The sequence below is a fragment of the Malaclemys terrapin genome, chromosome 10, assembly GCF_027887155.1.
Source record: "Malaclemys terrapin pileata isolate rMalTer1 chromosome 10, rMalTer1.hap1, whole genome shotgun sequence".
Lineage (NCBI taxonomy): Eukaryota > Metazoa > Chordata > Testudines > Emydidae > Malaclemys > Malaclemys terrapin.
In genome coordinates, this window is record NC_071514.1 from 5,618,811 (window position 1) to 5,632,544 (window position 13,734).

The 13,734-nt window shown below is 38.9% G+C and overlaps 1 protein-coding gene across 2 annotated transcripts in view; it reads right to left on the reverse strand.

The window, feature by feature from the left end:
• The window catches only part of MAP2K1 (mitogen-activated protein kinase kinase 1), a 62,872-nt gene that overhangs the window by 47,039 nt on the left and 2,099 nt on the right, over positions 1–13,734 (reverse strand). Inside the window, exon 2 of one of the 2 annotated variants that reach the window (XM_054042546.1) lies at positions 3,521–3,547. The exons of the other annotated variant lie outside the window; for it this stretch is intronic. Coding sequence (XP_053898521.1) covers positions 3,521–3,547 — 27 coding nt within the window. The remainder of the gene's footprint in view (positions 1–3,520; positions 3,548–13,734) is intronic. 2 annotated transcript variants of the gene reach the window in all.

Sequence of the window (13,734 nt, forward strand, 5' to 3'; positions counted from 1 at the left end):
AGACAACAGATAAGGTTTGATTTGTTATAGAGGGTATGTCTACACTATGGAGACTCTATTGGCATAGCGAGATCACCGTAGACAAAGTCTACTCTGACAAAGGGGTTTTTTGTCATTGTATGACCACCTCCTGAGAGACAGTAGCTACACTGGTGGAAGCATTCTCCCATAAGCATAGCTGTATCCACACCACGGTTAGGTTGGCATAGATGTGGCCCTCTGGGGTGTGTATTTTTCACACCCTTGACTGACACAGTTATGTTGACCTCACTTTTAAGCATAGGCTAAGCCATAAAGTTACTACTTCAAGCTAGCTACACATTTCCCATTAAAAAAAAAAAAAAAAAATCTTGCTTCAGCTTTCATACAGATTTTGTTTGAGTGGTGACAGTTACCCATGTCTCACCTTTGGAAAACCATACCAAGAAGAAAAATAATTTGATCCCAAGGTGCAGAGTATATGGAAACTATTGTTGTTGCAGCCTCTTCTTGAATTAAACTAATGATCTTATTGTCAAAGGTGTACACTACTGTGAAGGGTTGTCTACAGAGGGACACTCAAGAAAGTTAAGGCAAATCAAAGGTGTGAAGTCAATGTACATGCATTAAACCCCCAAGGGGATGCTCTCAATGTACTTTAGACAGGCATTTATGTCCTTAGTTCAAAGTTACAGCAAACTAGGGTTAAACTAATTTTTAAATTTATGTGCACTGACTTCACATTTTCAGTTGATTCACTTTTACTTTCCTGTGTGTTTCCATGTAGACATGTCTTCGGTGTGGCACTCATTCCTACTCAGTTGCAATTGGAATCAACTTTTATATAAAAAAAATATATATCTTTAATGTATTCTGGTCCAGTTTCTGACAAGTAACTATCTAATATAAATCAGTTGACAGAAACTGCATGTCACAAACAATTTCTGCATCCATAACACATGTGGATCTATCTAATTAGAACTTCTGCATGCCAGTCACATGATCTGAATGACGTAGACAAACATTCAGAGAAAGCAAATGTTAGATTTTCAAAATTATTTCAGTTCTAATACAGAGTGATTACCAAAACACGTAAGGAATGCTTTTTAAAGCATTCAGCCTGTGTCCCTTGAATAGGTTTAAAGGGTTCTTTGGAAATTCTTCTGGATACACAGACTGCCCCTCATCAGTAAAAATACATGTTACGGTTTGCCAGTCATTCTGTGGGACTTTTCATTAGGATGGAATACAAGGGAGCTACAGGTTTTCAAACTTTTTACAGCAAGTACTATATCCAGAAAGCTGTGAAGAGTGACTAAGAACAGTCCAATGTTTCCATGGTATACAATACAACATGATGTACTAATAGTAAATATTAACTTACAGTTGACATGACCAGAAAAATCCACCATTTAGTTTATAATGGAGGTGAGATCCAGATCTGGGTCTGAATTTCCCTAAAGTTTGAGGGTGCTTTAAATCTGGTTAAATTGTCTTGAAAAACAAGCAAAATTTAACTTCACATGATGTTAGTCATTAATAAAATAAAAATAATGCCTACCTGTAATCAAGGTAAATTCCAATTTAAAAAAAATCATTGATTTTTTCCCCAGTCTCCAAGTTACCAACAATACACATAAAAGCAAACACTATACAAAATAAATACATAAAAAAAATAAAAAAAAATCAAACAAGGGATTTTTTCAAGCTACTTTATCCATTTTCCAAAGATTTAGTTTAATCCTTAACAACAAACAACATATAAAGCCTTCTGTACTCTGGTAACAGTCCAATCCTTTAGCAACTAAATAACCTTCACTGAACAGCTGATCTCTCTTTCCCTTTGTTTAGAGCCTAAACAGTTTTGTATTCAATAATCTATTTCTGTGATGCAGAATTATATTTTCATTTCAAAGCAGAATGGGCCTTCATACATATATCACTAGATTTAGTGCATTAGCATTTCTTCTCCAGATACGCATGTTCAGATCCCTCATGTAAAAGTATCCCAATGGCTTCTACCCAGTCTTAGTGGATATATTTATACATTATAAAGCTGCGCCACCCAGCTACTGCAAACACAATTGTGTAAGCCTGTGGTTCTCAACCCACAGTCCGGGGGCCACTTGTGGCCCAATTAGCACACAGCTGCAGCCCATGTGACATTCTCAGGGCCATACAGATAGTATAAATATTCTGTGGATGAGGCTCACATAACACAGAGAGCTGCATATGCAGCAGCCCATAATGGTAAATAGGTTGAGAATCACTAGTGTAACCAGTTGATGGGTGGTCAACTTACCAGTTACAATTAATACACACAATAGCCCTTCTGTTGGGTTACTATATATTTTACATACAAATAATATTTAGATGATACAGCACTTTTACATGTGAAGATGAATTGATTTGTAAAACATTTTGAACAACTCCCGACAGGTAGGTAAATATTATTTTCATAGCAGAGATGAGGACGGCAGGCACAATGGATGGAATGGAGTTGCTTAAGGCTACAAAGTCTGGGGCAGAGCCAGGATTAGAAGTAAGACATTCATGACTCACAATCTCATACACATTCCTTAGATATGGGGAGACAAGGAAGCAACACACACATACCAGGAACTTTGTCACAACGTGGAGCCAGCTTAATGGAGCAGGAGCAGAGGAGAGAAATAAAATTAACAAAACAAAAAATAAAAAAACTCCCCCAAAAAGCTTGTTGGGATTAAATCAACCCTTTGATATAAAGTTCACAAGTCTGTCTATAGTTATGACAAACTATGCAACTTGCTCTTGCTGACTCAGCCACTGAATCAAATGAACCTCTGCTCTGCTGTGACTTTATATCACACATCCAGCTATCCTCAAATGCCTTTATTCGAGAATCAAAACTGCTGACTCACAATACCCCCTCCCTCTCTCAATGAAGCACAAAACAGACTTAAAAAATCCAGGAAAAAATGCTGCTGGTAAAGTCTTTAAAAAAAATAAGTGCCATAAGAAGGAAAAAAAGAAAAGATATTACTCTATAGAGAATCGGGTGGACAGAATTGTTGTAGCTTCTCTGCTACCAAGTCCCACAGAGATGGTAAATTAAAATAATCTACTTTCCTGCACATTAGTTTCCTATGTATCATCTGGTCACTGACATCACACCATACTCTCTCCTGATGGAATGTCTCAGAATTGATTCAACATAGGCACAAGATCATAAATTAAGCTGACAGTAGATGAAGATCTATTGCAATTCACTCTCTTCCTGTTCAGGCATGACTGTATGGATAGCTGTGGGTAACAATGGGTTCCGCCTTAGCAGATGTTTGAGAAGAGTTACTAAGCAGTGAATTATTCCCTTCTCCAAAACAGTGGTTCATTCCCTGTGGGCAGTAACTGGCAGCACGGCTGGCATGTGCCTTCCAATGAACTGTCTCCTCAGAAGCAATATTTGTCTGAACTAATACTACTGAACATTTACCACAACAGAAATCATTTGGTCATGACATTCCAATGATAAAACAATATGCATCTAGAAAACACTTACAGCTGACTGCTCCCTCCAAAGAAAAACCTGTGGGAGGGGGAGAAACAAAATGAAAATTCTGCAAGTTAGAACCTGAAGTTGTCAGCCATTGCTCCTCCTAGGAGAGGAATTTTTGGCTGACAGCAGTACAGTCTGGAAACCTTATAAATCCCAGGCAATCCCCAGGGTTGCTTCTAGCAACAGTAAAGAGTGACTTAAAAAAAAAACAATGACATTCATATCCAAAAATTTGGTACCCACTCTATAAGCAACACCTCTCTCTTCCATGTATAGAAATTCCCACTTTTTTTTTCAGTGTGTGTATCACAGGTATACAAATAAACGTAACGTATAGTCAGTTACACTGTTTTGCTTCTGGACAGCTGTGCTTCCTGGCTCATGCATGGGCAGGAAGACACTTTCTTGAACTGTGGTGGGCGGAACTCAAATATACACCGGTTCCCCATGTCTTCCAAATGGGTGTTTACCAGTAACAGCAGCAGCAAAGCTAAAACTATAAATGAAAGATGCAGCAAGCATGCATCAGCAGAGAACTGGGTTCAAGCAAGTTTGGTAGTATTGTTCTTGGAGCCCCAAAAATTCTAAATGCAAGTAAAGTAAAGTGGGAATGGAAACATTATGGACTTATTATGCATAGGTGTAAATGACTATACCAGGTGCATAGCAGTAGAGAATCAGGCCTACAAATTTTTCTGTGGTACTTGAGTGTGTAGAGATGTGAAAAAGAGCAAAGATTATCAATTTTGTCTGGTTGATGATTTTGAGCTTTTTTCTTTAAACGGGAAATGGTAGACACTTGTCCATTTATCTTTTGGCGGTCTACATCAAAGCAAATCTGACCTTTTAATATATATGACAAATTAAAAAAATATTTTGTGGTATTTCTAAAAAACAAAACACAAAGTCACTCTGGATTATGGAACTGTAGGATGTGCAGCAATTAAAATAATGAAGTACATTTTTGAAACTTTTCTTTAAAAAAGGAAACAATCTCTATTTAACATTGCTAAGATTTTAACCATTTCCAAGCTCAAGATAGTACAGCACTCACATGTATGCTGCGTGTGTGGAGGACTGGAAGGAGTTCAGAATATTTTTCCTTTGATCAGCAAGGATAATATTTTTAAGACTTCAGTTTTGTTAAAACAAATGAATAAATAAAACTAAAAAGAATTCTTGTGACTTTACTGCTTACTAGGACAATATTTTAACTTGTGGGAAACCTGTGCCATTATTCTCATGATACTGAATCAATTACATTTCTAATAGAACTTTTATTTGTTTAGTTTTTTTTTAAATATTTATACAAATTAATACAAAGTTTAAGTAATTAAAATATTTTAAAAGGTCTTTGATATAGTAGGTTGTAGCAGTATGGAACTATAGGGGCTCTGTTATAGTATCCCTGTTGTGATGCTGGACTCTCACATTTAATTCTATTGCTGTGTATTGACTGTTTAAAACAGAAATTTACTTCTTTCCTTGCTTATTAAAATAAAGCCAGAGATTTTGTGTATAAAGCGAAATAGCCTTTTAGAGAGAAATGCACTATGAAATTAATCATGTTTATACAGTACTTCAGTATATATCCAGAAGAACAAAGCAATTAATCACAATGGAGTAAAGTTTCTCAGAAATAGTTGTAGCCTTGTTGGTCCCAGGATAATAGAAAGACAAGCTGGGTGAAGTAATATCTTTTATTGGACCAACTTCTGTTGGAAAAAAAAAAAGACACATTTTTGAGCTTACAAATAGTGTTTGCAAATTTGGTATTATAGGAAACAATTATATACATTTATTTAATGTTTAGACTGTAACTAGCCAATTTAAAAGTGATCTGACAAGCTTTTTTTCCACTCCAGTTCATTATACTGTAGCTTACTTCGCTAAACAAAAAACAGTTTAGTTGATGCTTAATTTATTTATGCTTACTAAACAAAGCCAAAGTTGTCTTAATGATTTTACTGTAATTCATTTTTCAATATTTTGATATTTTGTGGTCACACAGGCAGAAGTGTATAATAAGACTTGCTACTAGCTGGAACATCAGTTTTAAGCCTCTGAAAATCCTTCTGTATCCTTACCAGATGGATAGACTTTATTTTGTCAGAAGCAATGAATGATGTAGGTTTTGTTTAATTTGTTTAGTGTTTGTGCATATTTTTGTATTAGTTTGAAATAATTAGTTACTTAGGATTTTTTTTTTTAAATGCATATACCCAGTCACAGTGGAGAAAATTAAGATAGTGTTGTAGATTCTGAATATCCATTATTTTGATATTAGATAATAAAAAAAGATAATATAACATAAAGTGTTATTAAAACTAAATTTCTAATGCAATTAAGGAAAATATCAGCCACCTGCAGATTTGAACTGGAGGATATGAACTGTGTAGGGTTTTCATTTGAATCTGAAGGATCTATTGAATAACAAAAGGTTCATAGTTAGCCTGGAATTATCTTGAACTCATAATGCCCAGCCTACTAAATACCACACACATTTGAAAGACTGGTTAACCTGTTATCAACAGGGGATGAACAAGGAGACGGCTTTTAACATAAGCTCTTAAGAGAGACACTTTTTAAAATCTAATTATATATATATATATATATATATATATATATAAAAGATCGCTATAATGGCTATTCAGCTATTTCAATTATAAAATTCCAATTTTCAGAGGCTTTAGAGTTTAATCTGGTAGAGTATTCCAAGCTCAGAGCTCCCATTGAAGTCAGTGGGAATTCTGTGTATGGAATGTTTCTAACCTGAGCTTAAAAAAAAAAAAAATGTATACAGTGGGAGCATTACTGAGACAAGCAGTGGGTTTTGGTTTGTTTGCTTTTTAAACCATGTTGTCTAAATCCACTTGCAGGAAGCCTAAAGACATGGTGGTAAAAAAAGTCTCTGGTAGCCCTACACTTCTTAATGATTCCCCCACATAGAACAAATCCTCAGAGGCCCAGAATGCCAGGATCCGGCCCAACCTATCTAACTCTGTTACACTCTTCGTTTAGGACCATTTTGCAATGGCAAAAGAAAAATCATCATAATTGGGGGGGGGGGGGGGAGTAAAAATGAAAGAATGTTATAAAACGGACTTGAAGAGACAACAGCAGTGCTGCTTGGAGTCAAGGTGCCTTTTTATCCCCATTAGGCATAACACACAATTTTCTTGATGAAGATTTTGGCCCAGGATGTTTTGGCTAAGAGAAACCTGTGAGGTACATATGAAATGAGTCACTGTATAGTTCAGTTGCAAATCGTATTATGAATTCAATTCCAAGCCAATTCTGCATGAGATAATTTCCTGAACTCTTCTCTGGCCATCAAATACAGGCGACAGTAAGCAGAGGATCAGGCCAGCTATTCAGTGGCTTCTTTAACCCCATTTGACAGAAAGAACAGGCTGCAAGGAGAGGCTAAAATATGCCCAATGCTGCAAAGGTATTGCTTTACTCAACATTTTCTCAGGAATTACTCTTAATCGTGCACTGAATATGCCTAAGGACAGGATCCATTACACAAAGACTAAAAGAAACAATATTTGTTTACTTTATCTACTCGTTCATAAGCCAAATTTTTTTAGTAAAAAAGGGAAGCACCAGAGAAGGGGGTCGGCTTATGAACGGGTATAGAGAGGGAGAGGTGGAACACAGCCCCTCCCCCCAACAGAGGGGGCAAGGAGAGGCAGCACAGCCAGCAGAGAGAGAAGGGAAGAGGTGGGGCCAGAGTCTCTCTGCTTCTGGCCACGCTGCTCTCCCCCCAGCCTCCGAAGCAGCTGCAGCTCCAGGGCTGGCAGGCAGCAACCTTGCCCTTGGCTCCATCCACCAGAGCAGGCTGCGGCCGCACCACCCGGCACGGCCCGCCGGAGCAGGCTGCGGCCGCGCCGCCCAGCCTGGCGGAGCAGCTCCAGCCAGGTCAGAGACATCCTCCCCTGACCCACCCCAGATAAGGTGGGAAGGAATAGGATGGGGATTGGGGAGAGTGTAGGGGTCCGGTCTAGGGGTGGGGTCATGTGGGGGGTGGTCACAGGGGTTAGTCCGCTGACTCCCAGCTTCTCCCCGCCAAAAAATTTCCCCACCAGTTGCTGTCCCAGCCCGTCAGGGTAAGCAGCTGGCATGCCGGGACACTTTGTTTACTTAGGTTTACCTCCGTGCCTGCAGACGCTCGAGGTAAACAAACCATCTTGGCCCGCCAGCAGCTTATCCTGATGGCCCAGGAGCCAAAGTTTGCCGACCCCTGAATTATAGAGTCGGCTTTTGAATGGGTCATAAAAAATTTCCATTTTTACTTATCCATCTTGCGGGGGTTGGCTTATAAATGAACCGGCTTATGATCGAATATATATGGTATCTCACCCTGTGCCCAACTCTGCATTGTCAATGATACTGCCATCCTTTATACCCTATTTCTCTACTTGTTTCACAGGGCTTGTCTTCACTACAGGGGTAAGCTGACCTAAGTTACGCTAACTCGAGCTACGTGACTAACGTAGCTTAGGTCGACTTACCCCAGTATCTTCACTGTGCTGAGTCAACAGGAGATGCTCTCTGGTCAACTTCCCTTACTCTTCTCATAGAGCCAGAGTACCGGGCTTGACTGGAGAGCGCTCTGCCATCGATTTAGCAGGTCTTCACTAGACCCGCTAAATTGATCCCTGCTGCATAGATTGCAGCAGCATCAATCTCCCTATAATAGGAAACAACCCACAATCACCTGTGGCCTTTTTTCCATGCCACTCTCTATGCATGAAACACCTTTCCTGAGATAGGAGAAGATAGTGGCTTTGCAGACTCTTAAATCCCTCCCAAGACCCACTTCTTGCACAATGCCTCCAAGAAGTGTGCTAATTAAATCTTCTCCTTATTAATTCTTCCTTTTTTATTTCATTCAAAAATATTTTTTCATCATACTGTCATTAGCCTTGTTCAGTAAGAACATAATCTTATTGATGGTGCCCCTCTCCATTCTCTTATCTCTCACCCTACTGTCCTGTTACCCCTTGTTGCATCATGTGTGAAGTTGGCTTGGAATTATTTTCTTGGAGCAGAGATCATTTCTTTTACCTGAATTGGAGGAGCTCAGCATACTTTCAGATGCTGATAAAGTATATTCTTCTGTACATTGAATATTCTGGAAATCCATAAACAAACAAGAATCTAACTTGAGATTTCAATTCAAATCACCTTTAAGTCCAAAGCAGACTGTGAAGAGTTACAAAGGGATCTCACAAAACTGGGTGACTGGGTAACAAAATGGCAAATGAAATTCAACGTTGATAAATGCAAAGTAATGAACATTGGAAAACATAATCCCAACTATACATACAAAATTATGGGGTCTAAATTAGCTGTTACTACTCAAGAAAGATCTTGGAATCATTGAAGATAGTTCTCTGAAAACATCTGCACAATATGCAGTGGCAGTCAAAAAAGCTAACAATGTTAGGAACCACAAGGAAAGGGATAGATAACAAGAAAGAAAATATCATAATACCTCTACACAAATCCATGGTACGCCCACATCTTGAATACTGCCTGCAGATCTGGTCCTCCATTTCAAAAAAGATATATTAGAATTGGAAAAGGTACAGAGAAGGTCAACAAAAATGATTAAGGGTATGGAACAGCTTCTGTATGAAGAGAGATTAAGAAGACTAGGACTTCTCATCTTGGAAAAGAGAAGATTAAGGGGGGATAGGATTGAGGTCTATAAAATCATGACTGGTGTGGAGAAAGTGAATAAGGAAATGTTATGTACTCCTTCCCATAAAACAAGAACCAGAAATCATCCAATGAAATTAATAGGCAGCAGGTTTAAACAAACAAAAGAAAGTACTTCTTCACACAACACACAGCCAACCTGTGGCACTCATTGCCAGGGGATGTTGTGAAGGTCAAAACTATAACAGGGTTAAAAAAAGAACTAGATGAGTTAATGGAGGATAGGTCCATCAATGGCTATTAGACTGGATGGACAGGGGTGGTGTCCCTAGCCTCTGTTTGCCAGAAGCTGGGGGTGGACGACAGGGGATGGATCACTTGATGATTACCTGTTCTGTTCATTCCCTCTGAAGCACCTGGGATTGGCCACACTTGGAAGACAGGATACTGGGCTAGATGGACCTTTGGTCTGACCCAGAATGGCTGTTCTTATGCAATTAAAACTTTTGTATGATACAATACACAAAAGTGATACCAAATGAGTGTCAGTACAATTGTAATTGAAACTTGACATTGTTTTTATATTTCATCAGGAAGGCCCCACACTTTTAGGCACTCCACGCAAGTCCAGATTATAGTGTCAGAGAAAGGGGAGTATCGATTATCTACTTAGTCAAGGTAAAAATTAAACTTTAGAATTGCCCCATTAGTAGGCAGGCATTTTGATGGTATGTCTGATGAGCAAGCACAGTAATCTAGAGAGGTCCCAAGTGCTACCTCTGTAATTAAAAATGCAAGTACTTCAGCAATGCCAGACATTGCAGGATGGCTACTTGGTCCAGCCTCAAGTGTGTGTGTGGGGGGGGGGGGGGGTGGACTCACTAGATGACCTCTTGAGGCCCTGTCTAGCCCTACATTTCTATGATTAATGGCTGTTTTCAGAAGGGAACAGAAGTCATCTTGGGGAAACACAAATTAACCTACTTGTCTCAAATGGCAAAAAGAGGACAGTGCTTACTACCAACGTTACAACAATCCAGTACATGGTTTTAGAAGATCTATTAATACCATATGCGTTCATAACCAGTCTCTTTACATGTAGTCTAGACCCCACAAGTTTATCCAGATTCTCCTTTACAGACCCTTTTGTGCATAGGTATTCTTGCAAATATAAGTTTATCCAATTTTCTGAGGCTATTTCAATATTTAGACATGAACTCTGGAGTTTACTTGAATTAATCAGTTGAAATTATAACTCAACATTATACAGATCCTTTTATTTGATAGTTTCCAGTGAGCCCCAACAAAACACCTAGTAAACATTAGTGAAAGATTATCTTGGAGGGTGTAACTATACCAATCTCCTTGGAGCCACCATGCACTGCACAGGTGTTGCCTCTTGGTGTAACCAATTTTAACTAAATCACCTTCAGCCACTTTTATTCCAAAGCAAATATTCAAACACAGACGTGCACTAAAATAATTAGACTGGGCTTAGGAAAACAGTTTAGCTGAATTGGTGCAAGCTTGTTTGTTAATCAGCCCTTAGGGTATATCTACACTTGAGGTTAGGGACGCGATTCCCAGCTCCAGGAGACATTCTTGCACTAACTCTCATTAAGCTAGCATGCTAAATATAAAATGTAGCTAGGGTAGTGTAAGCAGTAGGGTGGATTAGTTGCCCTGAGCATGCATCCATCAGAGACCCTTCAGTGTACTCAGGGCTGCTAGCCTGTTCCACCACTTGCACTGTCCCAAGTATGTTATTTTTAGTACACTAGCTCAAGTGTGTCTCCTCAAGCTGGCAATCCCACCTCTAGTTCTAGGTGTAGATTTACCCATAGTGTGCTGCTGCTGCTAGTTGTGCTGGGACTTCTGCTGTTGTGTTTCAGATGAGTCATTACTGCAGTGCAAAATTAAGAGGACAGAAGTGCTCAGGAGACATCAGGAGCTAGGAGTTCTAAGACAATACTGTGCTTTCATTTCATATTTTCCATCACGGGACTATCATGTGGCAATCCAAAAGACTTAGTCTTCACTAGAAAAATAAAGTGTTTTTACATCAAGATACCTATCTCGATAGAAAATCCTAGTGGAGACAAGGCACTGTAGTTTTTAGCTCAATTTTACTAGCAGAGGTCATCCCTATACTCCTTCACCTGGGGTTTACCTTGACTAGCTACATCAAGGTAAAAACATGTAAAAACTATTTGTGCCTTGGCTCCACTAGAATTTTACATCGAGATAGCTATCTCGATATAAAAAACACACTTTGTTTTTTGGAGTTAAGACACAGCCTAGGAATCACATGGAGTCGCTTTCTTCTAACAAGAAACAAGAAACTTTATTAGATAAAGTATTATAAATAAAAAGTATTCTCTCTAAAACTACTCTCACTCTCTCTCTCTGCTTCACTGAATAGGTTCTGTCTAGGATGCTCGATCCAGCCTGGCCTTAAGAATGAGCATATTTAACCTCACATGGACCTGGAATGCTTCCAAAGTTTCAAATGGAGGAAGGGAATGCAGAAGTTTTAGGGGAATGAAAAATTGACATTGTTTCCTTGTTTCTCCTGGCTATCAAGCCAATGAATTATCACAAATAGTTTAGTAGGAGAAAGAAAAATTATTTCCACTGTGATTAGTTAGTTTGCTTATTTTCGGTTTGCTTGTTGCCCTCTCTATCTAATCTCTGCTCCCCACTTCCAGCAGCACTAGAATAAAACTAACATGAATCTGGTCAGTATTGCACTAAGTTCCACTGTGATGTAGCTACTCCCTCGGGTAGCAGTGGATGCAAAGAGTACAGCAGTGGTGCAATCCTCCCTCCGAGGAGACTTTTATTTTTAACACTGCCCTGAAGAACAGTGAACAGTTTGGCAGAGGACCTGCACCAAGTTTTCATAGTATTTGATGGGCTGACAAGTGCATTGGGGAGCCCCAGATGAATCTGAAATAGCCTGGGTGAATAATTAAAATAAACAATCCACATCCTGGGGAATGAAGCACTGGTTGTAGGCAACGGCCCCAGGAATTCAGGGGCTAATTGTTCAGTGTACATACCCTTAAAGAACACTACACTAAAGCCACTTTTATACCACTGGTATTGTAAAGGGGCATTACTGTAAATGAGAATCAGGCTTTGCAATATATATTTTAAAAACTTCACTATACAACAGAACAGGTGAGAGAAAGAGAATACAGGAACAACCAGGACAATGGCACTGAACTGGCAAGTATGTGTACGAGGCCAGCAAAGGAGTAACTACTAGGGGCTCAAATGACCAGCAACTGAATAGGCCAGGACTGCATAAAACTTGCAAATGAACGGTCAAAAAGGTAATAATCTTACAAATACGTAACACCTTTCTTCCCCAAAACTTTACAAGTGATACGCATACAACACTACTGAAATTCAGGCACCTCTGCTGCAGTAGAAAGCAGGCATTAACCAATCATGACATGGCAGAACTTGGAAAGGAAGGGGTAGAAGGCAAAAGGAAGTGTAATATGGTCTCATAAATCATAGAAATGGAGTAAGATTGGGGATTCATTCCCAGCTCTGCCTCATGCATCAAAAGTCACACAGGAAGTATCACAATGAGGGTTAGTATTTGTTGGGAGGATGGAGTGTTTTTGATTGGTTAATTGTTTCTGTGTAAGTATGGGCAGGTTGCTGGATTTGCTCTTTATATTAATTGTGTCATCAAAAGCACCTAGTATACCTCTTAACCTCCCAAGGCTTAAATATGAGATGCGACATATAACAAAGATCCAAAATGACGGGGGGGAAAACACATAACAAGTATTACTACAAGAAACTGAAAAGGGTGAGATCCAGATCTTCAGTGTAAACAACATTTTCTATATAACCTTAGTTTCATGACTCTTTATTTCTGATGTAAATAACTTGCAACAAGAGAAGTGAGGGGACTCCAAATCTGAATGCAATGTTATATGGAAATTTGCAACTAAAAGAAGTAACATCCCTTGAAAGTAGGAACATTGGAGAGATGCAATTGATAGGTGCTTTTAAATTTTAGGTATCAAAATAAAAAAAAAAAAAATTACCTGTGCCTCAGCTTCTCCTCTGGGGAACCTGTAAAATGGGGATAACGATGTCCACCTCTCACAGTTGTGTAATGTTACATCAAATTATGATTTTTAACCACCATGAAGGTCCTCCAGCAGGAAATGTTATATAAATATAATTATATTAATCTTTACCAAGCAATCCAGGGCAAACCCCATGTGACACTTAGGCCAGAATTCTCAGAAGAGCTCTACACCTGCTGTCCAAGACAGATTTTCAGAAGAAGTCAGCTCCCATTTAGGCACCAAAGTAGTTAGATTTTTTTTTAAAAAGATCAGCACAATGCACACTAAGTGCTTCTGAAAATCTGGTTATAAATGTCACAATGGGAGCTACCGGCTGCTATGTAGTTTTGAAAATCGGAGTATTATATAGATAACAATAGAAGCTGAACTCATTTGAAAACCTGTCACCAATTGCGGGTGTCGGGCCCACATGACTAACAGGACCTCCAT